Source organism: Carassius gibelio, chromosome B14, assembly GCF_023724105.1.
Source record: "Carassius gibelio isolate Cgi1373 ecotype wild population from Czech Republic chromosome B14, carGib1.2-hapl.c, whole genome shotgun sequence".
In the NCBI taxonomy this organism is placed as follows: domain Eukaryota; kingdom Metazoa; phylum Chordata; class Actinopteri; order Cypriniformes; family Cyprinidae; genus Carassius; species Carassius gibelio.
The window spans coordinates 5,155,258-5,182,932 of NC_068409.1; the positions used below are offsets into that span (position 1 = coordinate 5,155,258).

General features: G+C 40.8%; 2 protein-coding genes across 3 annotated transcripts; both read right to left on the bottom strand.

The window, feature by feature from the left end:
• Positions 1-8,093: 8,093 nt before the first annotated feature.
• On the bottom strand, positions 8,094-18,135 carry LOC127971340 (myelin proteolipid protein). 2 transcript variants are annotated; one of them, XM_052574249.1, is made up of 7 exons: positions 17,740-18,135; positions 14,712-14,898; positions 14,342-14,498; positions 13,281-13,449; positions 12,818-12,891; positions 12,599-12,664; positions 8,094-8,461 (listed from the first exon to the last, which is right to left on the bottom strand). In XM_052574249.1, exons 1-7 carry the CDS (start codon positions 17,741-17,743, stop codon positions 8,300-8,302), a joined length of 819 nt encoding a protein of 272 aa, XP_052430209.1. In that variant the 5' UTR covers positions 17,744-18,135; the 3' UTR covers positions 8,094-8,299. The 2 variants fall into 2 exon arrangements, with proteins under 2 accessions (XP_052430209.1, XP_052430210.1); XM_052574250.1 differs by lacking the exon at positions 8,094-8,461 and adding an exon at positions 8,492-11,319 and having other exon boundaries at positions 17,740-18,134.
• Positions 18,136-21,034: 2,899 nt separating this feature from the next.
• LOC127971144 (protocadherin-20-like) lies at positions 21,035-25,529 on the bottom strand. The gene is made up of 2 exons (XM_052573956.1): positions 25,371-25,529; positions 21,035-24,379 (listed from the first exon to the last, which is right to left on the bottom strand). The coding sequence occupies exons 1-2, from the start codon at positions 25,389-25,391 to the stop codon at positions 21,905-21,907; spliced, it is 2,496 nt and encodes an 831-aa protein (XP_052429916.1). The 5' UTR covers positions 25,392-25,529; the 3' UTR covers positions 21,035-21,904.
• Positions 25,530-27,675: the final 2,146 nt, after the last annotated feature.

The window sequence follows — 27,675 nt, forward strand, 5'->3', positions numbered from 1 at the left end:
TTTATCAATTATAGTGTCCTGCACACACTAGTAAAAAATATAAAAATTATATCTGGTGTCTGAATAACTTTTGTTTTGACTGTAGACATATTGGAATTTTTATTTTTGTAAAAACATGTTTATTATTAACATGTTTATTATTATTATTATTATTATTATGCTATCATGCTTTATTGTGTTAGCTGTATTTTTTATTTACAATTTTTAACCTATTCAAAATAAAAAAAACTGCAGTTTGGTTGAGATTAACTGGAATGCACAATGAAAAAAAAAACATGACTTGTGAAAATTGATAAACATTATTTGTTTTTGCAAATGAGCTTTTCATATATATATATATATATATATATATATATATATATATATATATATATATATATATATATATATATGGTTATAAGTATATTCATATATAATATAACTTATATAAATATAAATATGTAAAATAATATTTCCAACACTCATAATAAATCAGAATATTAGAATGATTTCTAAATGATCATGTGATCGACTGGATGTTACATGTGACACTGAAGCTGGAGGAATGATGCTGAAAATTCAGCTTTGCATCACAGGAATAAATTATTATTATTTTTTAAGTATATTCAAATAGAAAACTATTATTTTAAGTTGTAATAATATATCACAATATTACATTTTTTTCTGTATTTTTGATCAAATAAATGCAGGCTTGATGAGCAGAAGAAACTTCTTTCAAAAACATTAAAAATAGTAATGTTTCCAAACTTTTGGTCTGTACTGTATATATATACTGTATTTGTGTCACAGTACACACGCACATATTATGTACACAAAATTGTATTTTGGATGCGATTAATCACGATTAATTGTCCAGTAATTATATAAATATATATGTATAGCCTATATTTGTCAATTTTGATTGCTTCTACTGTCCTCATTTGTTAGTCTGTTTGTGTGAAGTGTTGATGTCTGTGTTGGTCAGGCTGCAGTGAAGACGTGTGGGCCGTTATGAGCGGGAAGAGCCTCTTGCTGAAGGTCATTCTTCTGGGGGACGGCGGCGTGGGCAAGAGCTCCCTCATGAACCGCTACGTGACGGACCGCTTCGACACGCAGTCCTTCCACACCATCGGTGTGGAGTTCCTCAACCGCGACCTGGAGATGGACGGGCGGCTGGTGACCCTCCAGATCTGGGACACGGCGGGCCAGGAGCGTTTCAAGAGCCTGCGCACACCCTTCTACCGCGGCGCGGACTGCTGCCTGCTCACCTTCGCCGTGGATGACCTGCAGAGCTTCCAGAACCTGGGCTGCTGGAAGAAGGAGTTCATGTATTACTCAGACGTACGAGACCCCGAGCGCTTCCCCTTCGTGGTGCTGGGAAACAAGGTGGACAAGGAGGAGCGGGAGGTGGGCGAGGATGAGGCCCGGGCCTGGTGTGAGGAGAACGGCTGCTGTCCGTACTTCGAGACCAGTGCCAAGGATGACAGGAACGTGGGGGCCGCTTTCGAGGCTGCTGTCCGGGAGGTTCTGGCCAGCGAGGACCCCATCGACCACACCCTGCTGAGCAGCTCCATCGACCTCCACGGGAACCGAAAAGGGGCTCGCTCGTCCTGCTGTTGAGGTGCCTCTAATGGTGCGTCGGATATATCGTATTTACGAGTTGAACGTCGCTACAAAGTCGTTATTATATGATAGCCAGTTTTGCCACTGAATAAATAAAATGTAAAAAGTAATTGCGACCTTTATTTCAGAATTGTGACTTTTTTTCTTATAATTGTGAGCTTGCATCTTGCAAATGTGACTTTATTTTTCTCAGAATTGTGAGATGCAAACTCGCAATTGCTAAATATATCGTCCAGTTCTGAGGAGAGAATAGACTACGTTCTCACAATTGCAAGTTAATGTCTGTTAATGTTCTGACTTTATAATTTTGCAATTGCGTGTTTATATCACGAAAAAAAAAGTCTGAATTGGCAGTTTGCATCTCGCAGTTCACACTTTGTTTCTCACAATTGCTAGTTTAGGTTATATCTGACAATTCTGAGAAAAAAAAGTGAAAACTGCGAGATGTAAAATTGCAATCGTGAGGAAAAAAAGTCAGAATTGCGAGGTAAGTTGCACTAATTGTTTTTTTTCTTTATTCAGTGGCAGAAATGGGTTTCCATATTTTTACGAGTGGAACTAAAAATGTTCTTTAATTCCCGATTTTCGGGGTTGGGGGCGTGTCAGTGAAAAACATGCGGGGTGCAGTGGATGCAGTCAAAGACTGTAGATACGCAGCGTCTGTACAGCTTGTTTGCAAACACGTGATTCTGATGACGCACTAAATACAGCTGTAGGACAGGAAGTGATGTTTCTCCACAGGAAGCAGGAACTTAAGATGCCTGTGTTTTGCATCGTTTATGAATGCTCAAATTGGTCAAACCCAGAAAACACAAGGAGCTTCTTCAGATGTTAAAGGTTCTTTATGGAACCATTTAGACCAAAAATGGGAGTGGCCCCCCATAACGCAACACCGCTTCAATTATATTAATAATCCATTTTGTAGATGTAGAGTCTAAAAAATAGTTGAAGTTTGTTGTCGAATAGTTAAATCTCCATCTTTTTCCGACCAAAGTCCGAATGTCCCAGGACTTGAACGCCTCATAAATCGCTTCATAGCCGTGGTCTTACAGTCTCTCTCTGGCTGATACTGTTAGCTTGAGACGCCAGACGTGTCTCGTGGGATACAGAGTTACCAAACAGAAAAGTCATTTCACACACGTTCATGTCTCTGAAGTCTGGCACACTGACGCTTTCCCAGTCGAAGACTTGTGTGCCGCTGACGTGGTGTTTAATGATAGCTTCGTGTCCTGGACCATAGATCTGGCCTCCCTTTAGTATTCAACGGTTGAGCTTACTGTTTAAACTTACATTTGAGCTATTATGTTGTGGTACTATCTGGCTTTAGGGACGTGGAATGTCACCTCGTTGGCGGGGAAGGAGCCTGAGCTTGTGCGGGAGGTCGAGAGGTACCGACTAGAGATAGTCGGGCTCACCTCAACGCACAGCTTGGGCTCTGGAACCACACTTCTTGAGAGAGGCTGGACTCTCTACCACTCTGGAGTTGCCCATGGTGAGAGGCGGAGGGCAGGAGTGGGTTTGCTAATAGCCCCCCAGCTCAGCCGCCATGTGTTGGAGTTTACCCCGGTGAACGAGAGGGTCGCTTCCCTGCGCCTTCGAGTCGGGGATAGGTCTCTCACTGTCGTTTGTGCCTACGGGCCGAACGGCAGTGCGGACTACCCGGCCTTCTTGGAGTCTCTGGGAGGGGTGCTGGAAAGTGCTCCAACTGGAGTCTCCGTAGTTCTACTGGGGGACTTCAACGCTCACGTGGGCAGTGACAGTGACACCTGGAGGGGCGTGATTGGGAGGAACGGCCCCCCTGACCTGAATCCGAGCGGTGTTCTGTTATTGGATTTCTGTGCTAACCACGGTTTGTCCATAACGAACACCATGTTCAAGCATAAGGGTGTCCACCAGTGCACGTGGCACCAGGACACCCTTGGCCGGAGGTCGATGATCGACTTTGTGGTCGTGTCATCAGACCTTCGGTCATATGTCTTGGACACTCGGGTGAAGAGAGGGGCGGAGCTGTCAACTGATCACCACCTGGTGGTGAGTTGGATCCGATGGCGGGGGAGGAAGCTGGACAGACTCGGCAGACCCAAACGTACTGTGAGGGTCTGTTGGGAACGTTTGGCCGAGCCCCCTGTCAGAGAGATCTTCAACTCCCACCTCCGGCAGAGCTTCGACCGGATCCCGAGGGAGTCTGGAGATATTGAGTCCGAGTGGACCATGTTCTCCACCTCCATTGTCGCTGCGGCTGCTCGGAGCTGTGGCCGTAAGGTCTCCGGTGCCTGTCGAGGCGGCAATCCCCGAACCCGGTGGTGGACACCGGAAGTAAGGGATGCTGTCAAGCTGAAGAAGGAGTCCTATCGGGCCTGGATGGCTTGTGGGACTCCGGAGGCAGCTGACGGGTACCGGCAGGCCAAGCGGACTGCAGCCCGGGTAGTCGTGGAGGCAAAAACTCGGGCCTGGGAGGAGTTCGGTGAGGCCATGGAGAAGGACTATCGGTTGGCCTCGAAGAGATTCTGGCAAACTGTTCGACGCCTCAGGAGGGGGAAGCAGTGCCCTACCAACACTGTTTACAGTAGAGATGGGCACCTGTTGACCTCAACTGGGGATATCGTCGGGCGGTGGAAGGAATACTTCGAGGATCTTCTCAATCCCACCGACTTGTGTTCCGTTGAGGAAGCAGTGGCTGGGGACTCGGGGGGGCACTCGTCCATCACCCGGGCTGAAGTCATCGAGGTAGTTAAAAAGCTCCTCGGTGGCAAGGCACCGGGGGTGGACGAGATCCGCCCCGAGTACCTCAAGTCTCTGGATGTTGTGGGGCTGTCTTGGCTGGCACGCCTCTGCAACATCGCATGGCGGTTGGGGACAGTACCTCTGGACTGGCAGACCGGGGTGGTGGTCCCTCTTTTCAAGAAGGGGGACCGGAGAGTGTGTTCCAACTATAGGGGGATCACACTTCTCAGCCTCCCTGGAAAAGTCTATGCCAGGGTACTGGAGAGGAGAATTCGGCCGATAGTGGAACCTCGGATCCAGGAGGAACAGTGTGGTTTTCGTCCCGGTCGTGGAACACTGGACCAGCTCTATACCCTTTCCAGGGTGCTGGAGGGTTCATGGGAGTTTGCCCAACCAGTCCACATGTGTTTTGTGGACTTGGAGAAGGCATTCGACCGTGTTCCTCGCGACATCCTGTGGAGGGTGCTCCGGGAGTATGGGGTCGGCGGCTCCCTACTTAGGGCTGTTCGGTCCCTGTACGACCGGAGCAAGAGCTTGGTTCGCATTGCCGGCAGTAAGTCAGACCTGTTCCCGGTGCATGTTGGACTCCGGCAGGGCTGCCCTTTGTCACCGGTTCTGTTCATAATTTTTATGGACAGAATTTCTAGGCGCAGCCAAGGGCCGGAGAGTGTCCGGTTTGGGGACCATACGATTTCGTCGCTGCTTTTTGCGGATGATGTTGTTGTGTTGGCCTCCTCAGACCAGGACCTTCAGTGTGCATTGGGACGGTTTGCAGCCGAGTGTGAATCGGCTGGGATGAGAATCAGCACCTCCAAGTCCGAGGCCATGGTTCTCAGTCGGAAAAGGGTGGATTGCCCACTCCAGGTTGGTGGAGAGTTCCTGCCTCAAGTGGAGGAGTTCAGGTATCTTGGAGTCTTGTTCACGAGTGAGGGAAGGATGGAACGTGAGATTGACAGACGGATCGGTGCAGCTTCTGCAGTAATGCGGTCGCTGTACCGGTCTGTCGTGGTGAAGAAGGAGCTGAGCTGTAAGGCAAAGCTCTCGATTTACCGGTCAATCTACGTTCCTACTCTCACCTATGGTCATGAGCTGTGGGTCATGACCGAAAGGACAAGATCCCGGATACAGGCGGCCGAAATGAGCTTTCTCCGTCGGGTGGCTGGGCGCTCCCTTAGAGATAGGGTGAGAAGCTCGGTCACTCGGGAGGAGCTCAGAGTAGAGCCGTTGCTCCTCCACATCGAGAGGAGCCAGCTGAGGTGGCTCGGGCATCTATTTCGGATGCCTCCTGGACGCCTTCCCAGGGAGGTGTTCCAGGCACGTCTCACCGGGAGGAGGCCCCGGGGAAGACCTAGGACACGCTGGAGGGACTATGTCTCCCGGCTGGCCTGGGAACGCCTCGGGGTCCCCCCGGAAGAGCTGGAGGAAGTGGCTAGGGAGAGGGAAGTCTGGGCGTCTCTGCTTAGACTGTTGCCCCCGCGACCCGGCCCCGGATAAGCGGAAGATGATGGATGGATGGATGGATGTTGTGGTACTCACTTCTCTAGATATTTCCAAACACATAACCCGTGTCACATACTGCGGACACTGTTATCGGTAATGACATATTGTGTGAGAGAAATTTTTCATTTTTCATTTTTACTAAGTTATTCTTTGGGTGAAGAACACGTTTGGGTCATATTTCACCTAAAATATTAGTAAAGAATAAATATATATAAGATATTACAATTAAAAAAAAAAAATTTTTTGACAATGACATTATTTTTGTGATTTATAAGCATGTAACATTAAAACAACAAATAAATGTAACTTTCCTCATTATTACTTAAACTGTAGGCCTAAATGATTTATCTGTTATTGTAGCGTTTGTTATCTTAGCTTCGATTCATGCTGGTTTGAATAACTATGAAACATAATTGTGTCCACACATGATGAAGAAACCTTTGCACTCTTTAAATGATTTATTATTTTATTTTGGGTTGAAATATGACTTTCTGAAATTGATTCACCTTATTATGGTACATGTAGTAAAACACATAACCTCAAATTGTCTGAGATGCATCAGCACAGCACTGCTTTTACACAGAAAGGGAATTTCTTTTACCATCGCATCGAAAGATTACACTTTTTTTTAACAGTTTATTTAGATTTTATTTCGATTTGAGTTAACCTTTTTCAGTTGTTCTGTACGGTACAGTGAGTTTGTTTTAGATGTGTAATATGTATAGTTTGATTTAGTTCTCTAGTGTGTATTTGAGCAGTTTTACACACCTAATGCACGATGAATCTGGGCAGCAATGCTGTAGTGTTTAATGAAGGATGAAGTCTCTTGCATGAAGAGCATGTTTGTGTGTCGTGGTCAGTTTGAGGGTTTAGACCACATCTGATTCACTAAATGACTCAGGAATGTGGCTTAGACAAATGCACAGATCATTTTCTGAAAGCATGTGGGAATTTAAAGCTGGAGCCTCTCTGGACGTCTGCGGCCGACTTGAAGAGTCTCAGAGTCACAGCTGATGAATGAGTTCACAGTCGTGGTTTCCTCCATGTCAGACCAATGCTGATATCAAACCAAAGCACCTGGTTCCCAGTGTCTTGCATTGACCTCTGATCGTTTAGAGTGCACTTGTGAAGGACTTTGATTTAGTGCATTTATAGGTACTTCTATCTTTTATAATATTGACTTATTTCCTAGTGCTTTTAACCAGATTTTGAATGTTTTCTCAGCCTTTTCTCTGCATACTGCTGTAAGTCTTGTGGATTGGGAGCTGATGTTCTCCAACGCTTCTGTACATGTTTGTGTTACAGACCTTTGCTTGCCTGCTGTCATACGTTTGTGATGCATGTAAAACACATTATATGTTGTTATAGTTTCTGCTGATGGACATGCTCACTCAACATTGGTACACTGTGACACGGAGATGGATGCAACACTGCGTTTCTCCAACTCAACCTGCTGAACATATATTAACTGCTAATATTGGAAAATCAGTATCTGTCTATTTACTGATAGTGATTTCCAGAGAAACAAGGTACTGGTGAAGAATTGTTACACTATAATCTGATCTGTATGACATAATGGAAAGATTGTGTGTGTGAAACCGCAGCTGGATGCAGAAGTGCAACTGTTCTGACGCGTGTTATCATGTTTCAGATGTCTTTTAATGAGTCAAAATGTCAACTTGATAAGCAAACTAAAGCTTTTCAATAAGCAGGTGAATCCCATGAAGAAATGTCAATAGTTACATTTTATTTGTAAGGAAATTAAACCCTATATTTAGGATTGTTCATGTTTTTTTTTGCCTTTAACACGGATGTTTTATTGTGAGATTCAGCCAAGCTGTTTGCGCTCGAGCTAATGTTGTAGCATTCCTGCCACAGTATTTATGATGTTACAAATCACAGGAGTATTGTGTTTCGTTAATAAAACCATATTTTATGATGTTCATTTGTCAGTGTGACCAGTCACGACCACGCTAGAGAACTGTGGGGGATGAACTGTGGTCAATTAAGGGCATTACTGCAATGAATGTACTGACTATTTGTCACTTTTTACAGTTTGATTTGTGTAAGGCTTGTGTGCTTTGCTCTGGGTAATCCAGTATTCATGCTAACAGACATCTTTAAATGGACTACATGTGGAGCTGTGTTACCCGTCTGTTTCACCAGTGTCATCTCCAGTCCAATATTTATGGACGTGGAGACTTCCTTCGCTTGCAAATTTACTTTGCGAGAATCCAATGCGATGAATAAACAAACTGCAACAGCGATCATATTGTGTGGTTTATGAGTCAGATTTGGTTTAACTTGTATTACCGTCATAGTTTTCAACATGTTAAACAAAATGCTCTTTCCTGTTTAGCCAGGTAATGTAACATAAACGTCATAACTGAAATATAGTGTTTATTTCATAACATCAAATCAATGGTTCCGGTATTCTCCAAACCACTCTGAGTGGTCAGAAAGCGTGCACACGTCACACGTCAGCTGTGTGAAGCACATACGGAGAACAGAGACTTCCTCTGTGCTCGCTGAACGCTCGGCCGAAGAGCGTGTGCAGCCTCCTCTCCTCCTCCTCTCTGCGATGACGCTCTCTGAAAACAAGCTGCCATGCGGCTAGATGCAGTGGACAGTGGATCTATGAATAACAAAACACATGAGTCACCGGTGAAAGACACTGACCTTTATTTCCTGCTAAACTTCAGCTTTTACACCAACAAACTGTGCAGCCGAGCAGCAGGTTAAAATAACAGACCTGAGCTGGAACAAATCTAAGAAATACTGTTAGTGCTAATAACAAACCAATGGAATAAGCCATCTGATGAATCAAACATTATTAATTGGAAATTTAGCAAAAGAAAAAAAGTGTTATACAATAACTACAACAATCTCCTGATAATTAAGAGTTACAATCAATGAAAACTCATTTCACATTGCTCCAAACCTCCAAATTCCAGCCGTGTAAGAAAAAGAAGATATTTTAAAAAATGTTCATGCTGCTCTTCAATGATAGAAAATGCTCTATACGAAGAGAAAAGCATCATATTTGCAGTCTTTGTGCGCCACATCTAAAGTCTTCTATGGTGTATTGTAAAAGGTTTAATACAAATGAGTTAAATTTGAATACGAGGAAGAACAAACGATGAAAGGCTTGTTTTTCAAGGGACGGCAAATTCAATTTCAGTCGCGTGTCTTCAGAAGACTCTGAATGTCGTGCACTAGTCACACGTGTTACCTTTAGTGAAGCGATTCGGGTTTGGAACGACGTACGTGCGAGTAAAAAAGTTATGCTTTCATTCGTGAACTATTCAGGTCAACTACTGCTCTCAGTCTACACTAATAACTTGCTTTCACCAAACGCATCCGACATGCATTATTCATAAGAAATGCTCAGGATGAAATAATCCAATTAAAACATCCTGAATTAGTTACTTTTTGTAGAAAAAAAATAATCTATAGAAAACAAGCAAAATTAAGCTACGGCTGCCTTTTTCCATCATTGTTTTCTACCGAAATGTCTTTTGCTCTTCATTTTTAGTGAAAGATCCCAGCCACGAAACTATGTGCACCAGTCACAGAAAGCCTTTTATTCAAGCAGCTGGAAAGTCCCAGAAGCCTCTTTGTCATTGGGCGATATCTTGAGGCGTACACTGACCCCTAGCATGGGTTTGTGCCGGGACTGTCCTCTAAACAAAGAGGGGCTCATCCATTGTTCGGGCTTTTCTCAGTCCTTTTAAGAGGCGGTGAGAAAAAAAGTTCTGGGGTCACAAGAACACAGCACAAGTGGCTGTCTCTCTCCATGGCAACCAGATGTGAGGGATGGTCACCAAGGAAACCAGCCATCACCCCCTTCAGATTCTTTTAAGCATCTAATGATCTGATTGAATTGGTAGTTCTACCCAGTTATTATTTGTACTTTTATTTTCTGAAACCAGAATATATTTGGTCCAATCTGCAAGTCATTACACTTACGGATAGACCAGATGGTTTTAATGGACTCGTATAATAGCTGTAAACAAATATATGATTAGGTATTTGAAAGCAGATACAGAAAGTAAAACTCAAACTATACTATCAGATTTCTAAAAACAAAAATGAATGCATTCTCAAATCTAATTAAAGATTTATAGCTGCCTTCAAGTGTTGTTGGCACTAGAACCTCACCTCAATATTGTAACTTATAAGAAAAAAAAAAGGTTTTTCTTTGAGTCAATTAAATAATCGTGGCAGAAGAAGCTTGCTATTGGTCGTAATTGAAGTTTTCATTGTGAACGCTATCTGTACAGGTTGTGTACTGCTGAATTATAGTCATTTTACTCTGTTTTCTAGTACAAATATCTAAACATTCTTGAATAATCAACATATTAAGATATTGGTAATTCATATTTTTGATGAAATCCGAGAGCTCTGTGACTCTGCATAGACATCAGTGCAACTGAAATGTTCCCAGACACAGAAACGTATTAAAGACATCAGAAAAACAGTCCATGTGACATCGGTGGCTCAACTGTAATTTTACAAAGTTACAACAATACTTTTTGTGTGCAAAGGAAACAAAAATAATGACTTTATTTGACAATTCTTCTCCAAATAATAATGTCTTCCTCTATTATGGATGCATGTTTGCATTGTTTTCATGCAGAGGTGCTCTCGATAATGATGGAAGACATGATTTAGAGGAGAAGAAATGTTGCACACTTTTTCTTTTTTGCACACAAAAAGTACTTTTGTAGCTCTGTAAATATACAGTTTAACCACTAATGTCACATTGACTATTTTACTGATGTCTTTACTACATTTCTGGGTCTGGGAACATTTCAGTTGCACTGCTGTCTATGCAGAGTCAGAAAGCTCTCGGACTTCATCAAAAATATCTTAATGTGTGTTCTGAAGATGAACGAAGGTCTTAAGGCTTTAGAAAAACATAAGGGTGAGTAATTAAAGACCAAATTTTTTTTCTGGGTGAACTATCCCCTTTCAGTCATTCTGCTTCTTGAGTAATTGTACAGTATTGACAAAAAAACAAGGCAAAAATACTGAGAAAGAAAATCTGTTTTTGCAGCGTAGGAAATAAGCTGTCTAGAAATCGCAACTCATTTAAGTTGCAACAGGCTTTTGTGACCAAACTACAAGATAAAATATACAAAGAATCTGTTACACACCCAATGCTGTTACATAATGCTTTGTTACATTAGCACAGTTATAACATCCCAGAGGACTTGAAGAAAGAATATTTCCAGGAGCAATGTAAAGGTAGAAAAATCAGATGAAAGACAGTCTGGAGCAAGGATTGCAAACACTGTTTGGAAATCCCCAAAAAATCCAAAATAATGTCAGGAAATTGTGTTTGGTGAAAAGAAGAGGATGAGAATATCTAAAGTGCTCCAATATGGTGCTGTTATTGAAGGACATCCATTAACAGCGCGGACTGATGCCTTTCCTTCCCAGATACCGCAGAACCGCAAAGTTATAGGTGGTTGACACGGTGTATGTGAGCTGAAGAGAGAAAGACAGAAACACAAAATAATACATGTGACCCAGTGACCAGAGACTAATCAGAAAGCTGTGGTGTTTTCCCTGTGAAGACCAAACCCACAGTGCTAGGGTGTTGTAGGTGGTTGTCAAGGCATTACTATGCTTTTACTTTAACTGCTTTTTAACATTATTATAATGTCGCTACTAGGGTTTTGCTATAATGTTGTGAGTGGTTTTTAACCCATAAAAAAAAAAACATCAGACATTGCTATGTAGTTGGTGCACCGATTCTACATCACTACCTGTTTAGCCCCGCCCACCGGTTCTACATAACTACCTGTTTAGCCCCGCCCACAGATTCAACACCACTACATGTTTAGCCCCGCCCACCGATTCTACATCACTACCTGTTAAGCCCCGCCCACCGATTCTACATAACTACCTGTTTAGCCCCGCCCACTAATTCGCGCAGGTGGTGTTTATGAGAGCGCAAATGGAGGTTTACGCAGAAACCAAACGATAAAGATGGTTCAGAAGATAACAAGATGCTTTACAGTGCCAAGTCCTTTGTTCACTTAATTTTTTACAGCAGATTCGTTTACAAACAAGACACAATTTGATGCTGGATTTTCAGAAAGATTGAAACTAAAAGACGATGCTGTGCGACTATACTGGGTTCGTTTTCAAAGATCATTTGACATGAGTATTTAAGCGTTTTAGTCTGTCAAACTTTAAATATCTGGGTAGGAATACTGAATCTGTTTCTGTGCAAGCGAGATGAATAAATGCATGTTCACATTTAGTCTAGAACTACAGTAAGCATCATGTTCTTACCCCCAACACAGGTTTTCATCTCACTGTGTGATTATTCAAGTGTTACAATATAGTTGTAATTTACCACATTGCTATGCACTAAGTACAAATGGTTTGCAAGAAATTGCTAAGATATTCTGACTGCTTTTTTATTTTACTCCATTACTACACAATTTCTAGGTTGTTCTGTGTGATTATAAAGTTGTTGTTAAGATGTCAACAGCACTGATTTGACATTGCTAAGTTATTCACAGTCTTGCTAGGATCTTTCGCGCTGTTGTTAGGGAGCTACAGTGAGGTTGAGGGAGTCTAGCTTAATGAAAATTGTTGAATTGCTGAAAAATACAGTTCTCATAATTTTCTAACCACAACTGACAGCAATAAATCCCAAGAAGAGGTTAACAAATGCAGCAACAGAATTCCTTGACACCTACGGGAATGGCGTCATGAGAACACAGTGTGATGGTCTTCTGTTCTGGACACTCACCAGAGCCAAGACCGTCATCCCCGCTCCAGCGAAGGCAGCGATGTAGAGATCATAGGTCAGGAAAAACTGAAAAACAAGTCAGGAACGTGACATCCTAAACACTCACTGTGCAGCGTGAATGGCTGGTCTTGGCTTTGGATTTGACAAGGCTTTGAGGAAGGTTTTCTAAAGAATTATATGAAGACATTGAATCGTACGTCGCCCAGGGCCACGTCTTACCTCTCTTGTCTTGCAGACGTTAGACAGGGTCATCCCACAAGCCTTTCCTGGTACTGCACTCCATGGAAGTAAACCTTAGGGATGCACAGACATAAAACACAATGTAACCGCATGACAAAGATCAAGGCACAATGATTTAAAAAAAAAAAATTGTGTCAGTTTAAATGACACCAAATTAAGAGAACAGAGAGTTTAACATCGTAAGGCCAGAAACGTATGCAGACATATCCAAAATTAATTTAAAGTGTGCCTTGTATTGTGATCTCACCCATTTCAGAATGCAAAAAAATACACGAAATCAAACTTGCCAAAGTATAAGTGTGCGTACTCATGTACCTCTTTCCTGAAAATATCTGAACATCGGGACACTTCAAAAGACATCAGACTTTAATAAATGTTACAGAGCAGTGATATCAAATCTCTGAGCTGTCAAGAGACAGAAAAGATGTGATGAATGTATTACCATACTGTCTGGCATCAATGCACAGCTGGTTGATGCTGGAGGGTGTCTCAGAGAGGATGTTGATAGTGTGACAGGTGTTTGCCATGTTGTAGAAAAAGTAGACAGGAAGGGCAGAGAGGGAGAACACCAGTAACCAGACCACAACCAGGAAATACGTGATCACGATGAACTGATGAAAACATAATGCATTTATCGGTTTGATGCATTTTATTTTAAATGAATAGTCCACACAAAAGAAAAAAAAAAAAATTTATGCAGTCAAAAGATGAATTTCACGATGTTAACCAAATGGAACAACATTAAATTAGCTTATATAAGAGGTCATTGTGCTATAAAAACTTTTCTATTCTGTTACAGGTTTCAGAACTCAAATACCTTCCCGTTAGTCTAAAAACAGCGTATATTGAAAGCAGTCTGCTGAAAGGACAGCTTGTGGAATGTGTCAATTTATGATTTAATAGTGTGGATAAGCACCGCCTCCGCAGATGATGATCAACGCCTGCTTCTACATCGCTGCCTGTATAGCCCCACCCACCAATTCTACATCACTGTCTGTAGCCCCACCCACTGATCCTACAGCACTACCTTTTTAGCCCCGCCCACTGATTCAGGCAAGTAGTTTACGAGAGAGGCGATGCGCAGGTCTACGTAGAAACCAAACGATAAAGATGGCTCTGAAGACAACAAGATGCTGTGAAGTGCCAAGTTGTAGAAAACATTGACCCACGTAACTCATTGAATCTGTATAGTAGTATAACAATCAAAAAGGCAGTTCATGTTTCCTTTAAACCGAATACAATGCACCAATTTTGAATATATGTGGAAGTGCAAATGAGGTATGAATGCTGCATCAGAGGCAAAAATATTAAGTGAACGTTACCAGAGGCTGCCAAGATTTGAAATCTTGACAATTACGTTCAACTTATGGAAATGAGCAACATTCATATTCCTTCAGATTTCCATTTTTGGTTAAAGGAAGAGAGGAATACATATGTGTTTGTAAAAACATGAGGGTACAACATTTTGCAAAGTAGCCAATGCAAAGTGAAACTTGCACTCACCGTTGTGCTGAGACAGCGACCACAAACTGTGCTACGAAATTCTCCGAATGACTGCCGTGCTGCACTGGTGGTGTAAAAGCCTTCAGCCAGCAGGATTACACAGTACAGGAAGAAGAAGGAGGCCAGGCCATAGATGATGTACTGAAAATACTCAATACTACAGGAAAGAGAGAAAGACATATTTGTAATAAAAAGATACCTGATCGTTCAAAGCACAAATTCCCTTTCGGCACCTTAAAAAGCTTTATTCAAACATGCCATTTCATATTATTTTTTCTTGTGAAGCTTAAGATTTTGGGTAAATAAAAAAATTGAAGTAGATTCATCTGGATTGAACATCAGTGATGTGTGAGTTGCTACTGGCACACACAGGTACGCTAGGGTGATGTAGTCCTGATGGTCACGGGCGAAGTAAGTCTCGATAATTCTTTCGCTTTCTGTCAGAGCCTGATGTCCACAGCCGCAGAACAGAGCAATGCCAGAGAAACACAGCAGAGTGGCCACCAGAGAGATGTACGGCACTCCTCCCAGACAACGCATACAGCATTCATAACAACCTGAGATTCATAACAAAAGCATATGAAGGATTAGTTTCTCTCATTTTCTGATGATTTACCATATCAGACATTTAGAAAATGCATATAAGACATGCCACAAGGCTCTATATTAGTCCCTCTGCTGTTTTCCTTATACATGCAGCCAAATATTATTTTAATTAAACACGATTAACTTACACTTATGCTGATCAGAGTACTTAGCTCTACATCTCCTCTACACAAGATGACATTTTTAAATTATCAAAGTTAACAGTTTATTCCTTTAAGTCTTGCATGTTGTATTGAACAGCAACTCTCCTCTCCAGTCACCAAATACCAACATCTTACCCATTTCAGATGCTGAAACACTCATGCATTCCTGGTCTTAAGACTCAATTATTAAAATGCATTACCTGTTGGCTGTAAAAACAGATCAAAATGCAGCTGGCAAGACTTCTTACCAGGTCCAGAAAATGTGATCATATCAAAAGTGGTTTCTTAAAGTCCAGCATCAAGTATTCTATGCTATTCTATATTCGATGTCAAAATACAGCATCTAGTACTATCTATTGCTATAGATCCCAAAAAAGGAGGATTACATGTATTTTTTTTTTGCATTTGGCATCTCAACTTTGGACAAACCTTCCTGAAAATGTTTTTAGATTAAGTACAGATCTCTTCAGCCAAGCTTTCACACAACACTTTCATAACCCAGTACTGCAGCCATGTCTGATAAAATCTCAACAAATGCACATGATCATCTTTGCCTGACAGAATATGAACAGCATCTTAGAATACTTTTACTTTACTTCTTTAATAATGCATTGAAAGATGTTCCCTGTTTAACTGAACATGACTATTTATTATTGCTACAGCTGTATATTATTGTCATATGACATTATTTTGTTGCCAGAGTTAGAGGAGTCTGGTTCTTTCGACCCACTGACGCACTACTGACGCAGGCTTTTTTTTTTCCCAATATTTGTCGCTGCTCACTGGGGCTCAAAAAATAAAAATGAAAAAATTTCTTGATGTCATGCTCAATCGAGCATAACACTGGGGCCAAATTACATAAATAAAACATGGTTTGTCATAAGTACTATAAAATAAAACTCAACTGGATAAAATGCAGCAAGAGCAATGTTACCAAATGCATTCAATAAAAAGTAGCTTAAAGCCTCATCACGTCACATCAGCCTTTCAAATTTGTTTCCTGTTTATACAGCCTTTTCATATTTTAATAAAATCAAATTAAACTGTTCTCATTTACATATAAAATATACGTGTGTGTCTCAGCAACAATGAGAAAGTCACTAAATTTGATGTAAAAATTCCCAAGAGTGTAAAAGTTTCTGAGCACTGGTGCCATAGACTCCCCAAGATAGTTAGGCTAGTATAATTAGTAGTGTCTGCTAAGGGAAGCATTTATACGGTTGCTCATAGTTAGTAATTTAAACAAACCAATGACCATAAGAATTCAGCTTTGGTGTAGGAAATAACCACTTTGAAAGTGCAACCTGGCAACCACTTCTCACTTCTCACATTTTCAACAGAAAAACATAAATCTAGTTTATTTATACGGTTGTTGACTAAGGAGAAGGTTCTCAAAACTTTTGCCGCTGGGAACCAGATTCATGCACACCGTGAAATACATCACGTGCACACCATTTTTGTAACAATATACACTGCAAACAGTGCTTATTCAAATCCAAAACAATATAACAAGCTCATACTGTCATAGACGTCTATTCACAATCCATTCACATGTGCCAAATCCGAAACACTGCAATGAGCCACTGCAACAAAGCGGCAGCTGCAGCTAAGTGTGTGAGTCTGGGTGGACATTCTTCTCCATCCGTATCATGTGCTGCTGAGGGGGATGGCCACGGAGCGTCTCGGTACCACGGCATGAAGAGTGTGAGAAAATAAGGAGGACCAAGAGCCAGAGTGTCTTTTTGTGGCTGCACTGACAATAGCCTTTGTCTGGATGCAATACGAGGGCCAGCAAAGACAAGCAAACAAAGAGCCGGTGCCACCTCAGCCCCCTACAGACCGACTGAAATGAGCACGGGGAGGAACAACTGTGAATAAAGGGGGAAGATTTGGGATGGAGTGCATCGACGGAATGCTGATGGTTAAAATCCCCTTGGGATCAAACTGTTTGATTTATATCTGGTTTATTTACGATGTTTTGTTTACATCTTTTATTTTTTACTAATGATAGTTTTTAATGTACTGCATGTCAGCAGTAGCATGTTATATAAAGTTAAGTGCATCACAACTGCAGTAATGGCAGCTGAAAATTCATTTTCAAATAAATTATTTACACTTTAAGAAATGTTAAAATAGTTAACATATTTAACTCTAATAATATTTCACAACATTACAATTTCAGTTGCAGTTTTGATCGAATGAATGCAGATTTGATACAAATAATACACTTCTATCAAAAATTGCATGTTTGCATGAACTGCATGTAATCCTAAAAAGGGAATGAGTCATAGTTGGTTAAAAAAAAGTCTTAAATATAAACTAGGACAAAAAGTACTGAGACACTGTGGAGGTGAGACGATCTACACCTGTGGCTTCTCTGAAAGGACACATGGCTTCTCTAAAAATCCTCCGAACACTAGATGATTAAAAGACACTGAGCTAAAACAATGACTAGAAGCAAAGTTAGTTTTCATTTCACTGCAGACACACTTTCTGGGATGTTAAGTATCAACTGCAGTGATTCACTGTCTCTTCATATGCCAAGCTCAGCTTTCTTTGCACTAGTTTATCAAGCTACAGGTCAAATTAAACACATTTTTCAAATGATATACAGAATTGCTGAAAACTCAGTAAAAGTGCTGTACTTACCCATGTCTGTAGGCAGCAGATGTGCTTCAGTGTCCTGCTCTCTCTCCGTCTCCTACACAGTGAACACAGCTGAAGACTCCAGCCCAGCCTTAAGAGACAATGTGTCTTTTCAATGCCTGCTCGAACGCCTCAGGAGCAGACCGACGGGGTCACGATGCAGAAACAGACCCAAATGTTCACTCCAAATAAGTGTCACTGATTAAAGAGTCTGTTAAAGAGTTACAGGCCACTTTCATTTATAAACAAGTGAGAAATAATCCCATTCTGTGACCATGTGGATGGCTTTTAAAGGAAATTAAAATGAGTTTGTAGTTTTAGTTACTGAAACTGTAGTTTGATACAAGTTTGTCTAAGGTGAAACTAAAAACTATGTAAGTTAGATATGGCTAATGAGTTAAAATCTTGCTCTTTATTGATCCATACGACCTATGACTCACTGCTGACCTCTAGTGTTCACACACACACACACACATACACACACACACACACACACACACACACACACACACACACACACACGCACGCACGCACACACACACACACGCACACACACACACGCACACACACCTTGCAACATGAAATAATTTATGATTCTGTTGTTATTACTGAAACTTTTTAAGTACGTGTAACTCTACGATCTTAGAAAATAAAAGCTTGGGACGTATTTGAACTATTACTATTACTGGAACAGATCAAAAGTGTACAAACATACAACTACTTTATCACACTATTCAGTATGTAGCTTTCATTGGCTGTAAAAAAGTTGAAGGATCAAAAACCTGTATAACCTGTAACCTTTTATTTATTTTTGTAAACTGCATAGAAACATACCAGTGTTTTCTCAAAAGATGACAGTTTTTCTCATTTTTGAAGACACTGTTAGTGAAACTGGGATCCACTTGATGATCTTCATCGCATTCTTAACACAGCAGAAGTCTTCTGAACACTTTTTTATTTTATTTCACACATTTTTCACACCTTTGACAAAACACATCTCATTGGAAGACCCCAAACTCGATTGGGTTCACTGTGTTGAACAAAAGGAACACATCTGTTCACAGCTGACAGATAGAGATGCATAATGATGAATCTCTAAAGCCCCTTTCACACTGCCATTCCGGCAAATACAGGGGGTAAGCGTTCCTGTAATTGTTCCCTGGTCGCTAGATTTGGCACTTTCACACTGCCAGTGATGACCCGGTATATGTGCGTGCTTTCACACACAACCCCTGAAGATCCCGTAACGACACGTGACATCAGCGCGTGACGTGTAATGTACGAGTCGACAACGCTAGGCACGTTATACTTTAACTGAAGCAAGCAAACAATCTCTGCGTCAGCGCGGAAAGTGAGGAACTAACTGATCTCTGCTTCATTACAGTTTGCACATATGTTTTCGTCGCGAATGTTGATCTTCCTTCAAAACAGCCGGTAAAAGAGTCGCGCGATAACGCGCGTCATCACTTCGATACCGAATTAGATCTGGCTTTTGTTCACACAGCGCTCGTTCCGGATCGATTACCGCAATGTTACTATGTCCCCGACCCGGGTTCGATTCGGTAATCAATTCCGGGACGTGGTTGCTTTCACACAGAGGGCGACCAGGCAATGTTACGGGAATATTGCGGGTCCGACGTGCAGTGTGAAAGGGGCTTAATGGACCTGTGTGAAACTCATTTGCACGACTCTTCAATCAGCAATCAGTCCTCATCCCAGATTTCACCTCTGTCTTGCTATTCGCAAGCATGGAGCAAAAAGGCAGGGAAGGAAGAGAGAGCGTGGCAGATGGCCAGAGAAAGAGCAGTTACTGTAAAGGAGAAAATACAGCTCAAGTTTCAAATGAAATTCAGGGAACAATTGCGCCAATATCACCATGTGTGCTGCCATCTCCAGTGATGGTGTCCTTTGCCAAATACACAATATCAGTTCAATACAGAATGCCTCATCACATTTTTTGATGTATTACATGAAAGACGTAGTAAAGAGAGAGGGCTTTTGATGGATTTACAATGTAAGGAGGTCTTTCCACTGGTGCACTGCAACACTGCAAGAGAAAACATTCAATGGGAAGTTCATTGTTATATATATATTCACACCCATACATTTCCTTTGTTTTTTAAAAAAAAACTTCATATTGATAGCTGTGTTTTGTATTTTGTTGTCCATTGTGTAGTCACTGATTGAAAGAATAAATATATTTGGCCATAAGTTGTGGTGTTTGATGGAAGTATTTGCATATGGTGCATGTTTTGTGAGTGTTGGAGCATTTTGCGAACAAAGTGCGTGATTTTTGTCGTTGAACTTCAGTTTCAGCTTGTGTGTTAACTGTTGAAAAAGTGATTTCAGAGTGGACAATTGTGTTGAAGCAATTGAGTTCTTTGTTTTTCAGGTAGTGCATTCGAGTTCCACCTGTGCTCAGCAGACCTGCCTAAACATGCTTTTTCCTTTGTATCATTTACAAAACCCCGATCAAGTCTGCTTCTTTTGTTCTTTTTGTTCCAGAGCATAGTCAAACCAGTACAGTGGGCGGCACAGGCCCCGAAGTGGCAGGGTTTTCTCTCTAAACTTAACTTACGTCCACATTGAGTCCAGATCACCCGCTTTCAACAGAGAATCATTTACAGTTTCCTCATTCCTTGAGTACACCTGACTCTCTGAACCTCCCAAATGTGGTGAGAAAGGGACTATTGGATGACAGGAAACTTGCTGGTACGAGATGTGTGATATCTCCCATCTGTCTGCCAACCTTTACTACACATCCTTGAGATATTTCTCACACTTCTCAGGAGAGTTTTCACAGCATCAGCTATCAAAAGGGGTTTAAACTCCATACACTGTTAGTCACCATGAAAATCTGTTGACTTACTTAACCATTAACCACAAAGAGGGCATTAGAGTTTATTTGACCTTGAAGTCAACATGAAACAGCATTTACAATGACATTATTTGAGTGAAACATAATATTCACAGGGAAAGACCAAGAGTCGAAACTGATTAATTGGAAAAGTGGCTGCTCTATACTTTATAACATTATGCATAGAAAAAAAAAAAAAAAAAAAAAAAAAAAATATATATATATATATATACATATATATATATATATATATATATTATAATTATTTATATTATAATAATAATTATTAATTATTATATATATATATATATATATATATATATATATATATATATATATATATATAAAACAATCAATACATTTATCTAATGTACCTATGAAATATACAGAATAATATATTTATTCACTATATCACAACATACTGAATAATATATAAGGAATTACATATGGAATTTTTCACATACAGGTATATGTGAATGTAGTATACTTATCATAATGTACGTAATACATTATATTATTTGATACACTTCATATGCACATGTAAATATTCACATGTATATGTGCAATGCATGTACACAATCATGATTATATATTATTTATTTATTTTTTGTAAGGGTAAGATATGGATGAAGGTTCAAGTTCATCCTCAAGAGCATCTCAGTGGTACACTTATTTATAATCTATATATATCTTATAGAATTTATAATCTATTCTTTATTTGTTATAAGCTATTTGGCTTTATTTTGTTTAGGATTAACTAATAGTTTAATCAATTGTGCACAATGAAAATCAAATAGGCTTGATGCCATTCTTCTTGAACTCTACTGTATATAAAAGAGAGATTGTTGCACGATCTAGATGACAGTACTGACTGTGTGCATCGGTCTAATCCATGAAAGCCTGTAAAACCAACACAACAACAGCTCACTAGAGGAGAAACATGAGAACAAAACAAGTGTACTTTTCTTTCTGCAAGACTGCACCTGTATAAACATTTTCATTCCTTTTCACTGAACGTCACACCGTTGCTGGCAGAAAATCAAACATGCATTGTCCTTAAGTGCATTCATCTCTTTAAATATTATATATTTTAAAGATTTTAAGAGTTTATTTGTTTTAACTTTATCTAAGATGAAAGCACATGATCATAGGAAAAGAAAGCAGGTGTGTTACACATTAGGCCAGACTAACATTACTACAATATATTACTATTAAAATGCTAACAAAAAAGTACTAACCAAAGCAGGTTATAAAAAAACTTTTGTAATATTCACACAAACATTTTCCTGGTGTGTCTGCTGAGCCTTCGCTTTAGTTCAAATGTTTCAGTTCACAGAGATTTCCAGTTTCCCAAACGTTCTTTTGTTCGACTTTCCTTTTAATCGTTCTGTGCTTCATGAACACCACTACGACCGCCAGGAGAACACAGACTGAGATGACCATCAGACACAGGCCACAATATAAAACAAGCCATGCATTTGATTCACACCTGCGGTCTATGACAGGCATCGGAGGAGGCAGTCGTGGTGGTGTGTACTCTGGAACGGCATTCACGTGACATGTTTCCAACGTCTCGTTGACCTGCAGGTTGACCCACACGGTGGTCTGCAGGGGGTCTGGCTTTCCTCCATCACGGACGACTATGAAGAGGTGGTGCATGCCGTAGTCCTCGCCGCGCAGGTGCTGGACCAGAGTGATGTTTCCTGAGTGCTGGTCAATCTGGAAGGGACTGTGGAGAGCCGGCTTGGATGCAATAATTTGGTAAGTGATATCCGAATTCATTCCTGAGTCCTCATCGATGGCGTAAATCTTTGTTATCATGCTTCCTGCTCGAGTAGCCGGGGATATGGTCAAACAGGAGAGGTTGCTGCTAGGACGAAGGACCTGGGGTTGATTATCATTGACATCCTCAATAAAAATGGTCATTTTTGCTGTAGCGGAAAGGACCGGACTGCCGCCGTCTACAGCTACAACCAGAAGCTCAAAGCGGTCTTGCTTCTCGCGGTCGACTTCAGCAATACTGCGGAGCGATCCCTGCGCCATGTCTATGGCAAAAGGGACACTGTCGTTTAAAATACGCACATCCACTATCCGGCCATTTTCTCCTTCATCGCTATCACTTGCTGTGACTTTCCCAACTTGGGAAAGTTGTGGAATGTTCTCAGACACAAAGAAATAGAAATGTGGGGTAGGAAAGGCTGGTGGATTATCATTCAGATCCAGTATGTTTACAGACACAATAGCAGCACCCTCCTGAGACGGATCTCCTCCGTCTCGTGCCACAACGGTCAGGACGTACGTCTCCTGCTGTTCTCTATCCAAAGTCTCCACCACCGATATCACACCCGACTCTTCGTCAATTCTGAAAGGTCCTCCATTTGTAAGCCTATACCTTACTTTGCCGAACTGCTGGCTGTCTGCGTCGCTAGCCTGGACTCTCAGCAGAAACACTCCAGGCTCGTTGTTCTCCTTGATGTCCTTTTCATAACGTGTTTGTTCAAACTTTGGGGCATTATCATTCACATCTTCAACCAGCACTTTGATCACTTCCCTTCTGTGCAGGCGTGTGCCATGAGGATCAGAAATAATAAGTGTAACCTCATACTCGCCGCGCATCTCAAAATTGAGGGGTTCTGATGTTGAAAGCAAATAGCTGCCTGCTTGCGGCTTCAAAGAAAACGGCATGCTGTCTTTATCTAAGGACAGAGTACCTTTGGCAGTAGAGGTGTCTTCCAGCTCCAAGAGCGCCAAGACGGTGGGGGGCTCGTTTTCTCGTAACATGATCACTTGGTTTTTATGCTCGGCGACAAACTTGATCTTTACGGTCAGCTCTTGGCTCATCGCTGGCTGCATGTATACGGTTACCTGAGTTTGCACAGGGGGGCAGAGTGGGCTATTCGCAAAGACTTTCAATGCATGCTCTTCAGGACTGTCAACCTGCATGTCAACAGCTAAGCTGATCAGGCCTGTGTGTCCATCCAAGTGAAAGAGCGCTTTGGCCCTGTCTGACATCAGACGGCTGAATGAAAATGCAATCTGGGCATTTAGGCCCAGGTCTTTGTCTGTGGCTTTAAGCTGGCCCACCGCAGTGCCCTTGACTCCTAACGCTGGCACAATGGCTGTGATGGGACTGTCGGCGTCAAACTCCGGGCAATTGTCATCAACATCGGTTACAGTTACATTGAGATTAACTGTAGAGCTGAGTGGTACTGTACCTCCATCTACAGCTACAAGAACCAAGAGGTGGTTTTCCTGAGTTTCCCGGTCTAGTTCCCTTTGTACCACCAGCTCCAGTTCATGCCCGTCTTGTCTGATGCTAAAAAAGCCACCAGGGTCTTCCAAATAGTAACGTATCACGCCATTATCGCCCGTATCCTTATCCTGGGCTTGGTCATCCAGTGGGAAAGCGGTCCCGTTTGACGCATCTTCAGGTATGTGTAGAGGAATCTCATTCCTCTCGAAAATAGGAGCGTTGTCATTAATATCATCCACAGTGATGATCATTGGCACGACTTCAAAATTAAGACTAACGACTGCGGTATTTGAAAAGGTACAGTCTCCATCCTGATGTGATGGACACAAGGTCTCTCTGTCTATGCGCTCTGTAGTGAACAGATCCCCTGTGCTCTCATCCACCCGGATGTATGTTTCCTCGAGGAGCCGGTATGGAGGTGAGTAGTTTGTGCTTAGACTTCCGATCTTAACGCCTGCTTCTTGCTCCTCCACGGCGGTGAAACGGAGAGCACGGCTATGGGTTTGCCAAGCAGATGCCAGGAGAAGCACCCACTACAAAACAACAGAAGAGACTTACTGCTTGGAAGAAAGCAACACCCTTCTTTCCATATGAAAGTTTAACCACTCTGACTTGTTGGTTAAGGATTACACACACACAACTCCCAAGTCAGTCTTTTTTTCTTCTTCAGCTGAATATGTTGTTGCACAGGCTGTATTATTGACTTTTATGTTCCAGCAGCCAGAGATTTAACATTAAAATATATAATCCCAACTAAGCTTGCAAATGCATGTGCACATTTCATGAATAAACTGGCCTTGAATTCCTAAAATATTTGTTTTGCTTTTCCCAACAATGCATCAGTTAAGTTAACTGCTTAAAATCTCATAGTTTAATTATTATACTAAATTAAATATTAGATTTATTTTGTATACATGTTATGTAATGTTTGTCATTTTGCAACCATGTTTAGCTATATCATTTGCATTTATATTTTATATACAATTGTATGATTTCTTCAAACTGTAACTGTTACACATGAATAGAATCCAAGGTTAAGGCTTCTAATAAAATGGAAATACACCATTAGCTATAACATGGCAGCAGATTTACAGCTTGCTAACAGGATTGGAAGCAAATATAGGACAGTGAATACTAATAAAATTATGATTTAATGCTTAAATACAGGCTTGAATAGTTATGCTTGAAAATTACATCATAATAAAATTATATCTAGCTTATCTAAAATAAAACATAAAATGTATTCGTTGATTGTTGTAAAGTATTATTAGTAATGGGACATTTATTTGTGTCCTATTCACTGGTGCCTTTTGGGTATTTGATTTTTTTTCTTTAAACTTTTAGACATTTCTGTTATGTTTATCCAGCTGTCTGCCTATTCCTTTGAATCACGAACAGCGCCTGACACGCAGGATATGAATTAAACACAGACTGACTAAAGTGGACTTTACCTGCGTTCAACGTCAACATAAGAAAAGTGAAACATTTTCTTTCTGCATATATAAATAATGCAGGATCACTGACCTGTAGTGTAGTCCACTTCATTATGTGCTGGTTTTGAGCTGTCCATTCTTCAAGAACATGCTGAGCTCTGAGAGCATGAGAAGCACTCTGGCGCAATGTGTTGTGGGCGGAGCCTAATCTACCTGCGCTACAGGTGAACAGCTCAGGATTACTCACGATATTCAACCGTTGGTTAAAAGGGAAAATACTGGTCTGACAGGGCGTTTTTTTTTCCGGGTAATTGCTTTATAATGATAGATGGGACGCAGTGAAGTATTTTCCCACTTTAAAAGCACTTAATGAGTTGATAATTTACACACGCTAAACCATAATAAAAGCAATTATAGAGTCGTTATAGCCTTTCTGTGGTCTTATGGTTCACTTTGGCTTTTCTGAACCGTACTGAATTGTAACTGTGGATTTTAAACCAAACTGAACAGTTATATTTATATTAATGCTGTTTTGATCAGCGTCTCTTTTGGCTCACATTACATCACATGACTCTTGTACAGACTTATATATCTATATAATTTACTGCTCTATTATTATTTCCTAGCATCAGAGGGGTTTATGGTATTTTATGGTATGTAATACGGAAATAAAGAAAAAAGAAAAAGAAAGAATGGATGGATGAATGAATGAATGAAAAGTACCATTTAACCACAGTTACCTCTGAAATACCATTAATATATGTTTTATTTAACATGTTGTTACTGAATTAAGTTAACTGCGGAAGCTTAAAATGGTAACTTTTATGGAGTTAGAAATGTGTCTTTATTACATGCGAGAAAATAAAAGATCTGAGAGAAAAAAAAAAAGTTTGAGAGAAAAAGTTATCACACTGATAGCAAAAAAACATTTCATGAGAGAAAAAAGAATATTTGAGAGAAAAAGTTTTCATGCCAATAGCAAAAAATAATAATATTTGAGACTAAAAAAAGTTTTGAGAGAAAGTATTTTCTCATAGAACATAAAAAATATACATTTGAAATTTTAAAAATTATTTCTGAGAAAAAAAATCTCTCTCAAAATACTTTGAAAAAAACTCTCAAATATATATTTTTTGCTATCAGTGTGAAAATATTTTCTCAAAAAAAAAAAAGTGTTTCTCTCGAAACGCTTTTCTTTGCTCTTGATGCAATTTCTTGCTCTCCTGTCAGGATTTTGCTTTCACTGTGAGAATTGTGTCATGGGCGGGGCCACGTTCCTATTGGCCAGTCGGGTGAGCATCGTCTTGTCTTGGGAGTCGAACTGAATCATTACACCATTGTTCGGTTCACCTGCATAGAGGCCGCCTCTGCCTTATGGATAGTTAAGTTGAGCAGTGAGCACGGACACTCCAATGTTTGGGTAAGATGATGACACACAGCTGGCTGAGCAAGTTCAGTATCACTGAAGATTAAACATTAAAAAATAGCACTAATTTTCATGAATGAATGTGTATTATATTATGTGCTTGCTAATTGCTAGTAAAGCTAACCAGCCATCATGCTAGGTAAACTTGCAAACTCACCTGGTTTATACTATGTTTAAATCAAATGCCAAATTAATGTTTTGATTTAGATAGTTTCACGCCTTATTTAGTGAGTAGTGAGCAGTGATTTATATACCGTTTGAAAGTGTCCCACCTAGTTTTGTTTAAAATAGTCTTTGTATGGTTGTTGCACATGTTTAGCTACACTGCATGTATAGCTCGCAAACTCAGCTACACGGGGCTTATTCTAAATATTTTTTACCATCTAGCTGAGGTCTAGAGCTGACAAGGTAAATTGCAGGTCTAGGACTAACTCTTACATTAGCAACCCACAAATATGTTTGTGCCTGTACTGTCATGGTAATTATTTTTTCTTTTAAATCTTTCAAACGGTATGTCAATCACTGTCTAACGTTAGCTAGTAGTAGGGTTGCCACCTTCCATGCATACTAACGTTAGTTGAAAGTTGTGCGGGAGGTTGTAAGAACAAGCAGTTACTCTTCAGGTGCTTTGAGGCTAGCAAGTGCAAAGGTAGAATAATAATAATTAATAATTTGTTACATTTATATAGCGCTTTTCTAGACACTCAAAGCGCTTTACATTGTCAGGGGGTATCTCCTCATCCACCACCAGTGTGCAGCATCCACCTGGATGATGCGACGGCAGCCATAGTGCGCCAGAACGCCCACCACACACCAGCTTACTGGTGGAGAGGAGACGGAGTGATGAAGCCAATCAGCAGATATGGGGATTGTTAGGAGGCCATGATGGTCGGAGGCCAATGGGCGAATTGAGCCAGGATGCCGAGGTCACACCTCTACTCTTTTCGAAAGACATCCTGGGATTTTTAAT

Coding starts and splice junctions, on each gene's coding strand:
- LOC127971340 (XM_052574249.1), bottom strand. Junction 14,499..14,711: donor TACATCACCCTAGCGTACCT/GTGTGTGCCAGT, acceptor TCTTTCCTGTAG/TATTGAGTATTTTCAGTACA. Junction 13,450..14,341: donor GTCGCTGTCTCAGCACAACG/GTGAGTGCAAGT, acceptor TGTTTTCATCAG/TTCATCGTGATCACGTATTT.
- LOC127971144 (XM_052573956.1), bottom strand. CDS start 25,391: ATGAAGTGGACTACACTACAG. Junction 24,380..25,370: donor TGAAGTGGACTACACTACAG/GTCAGTGATCCT, acceptor GTTGTTTTGTAG/TGGGTGCTTCTCCTGGCATC.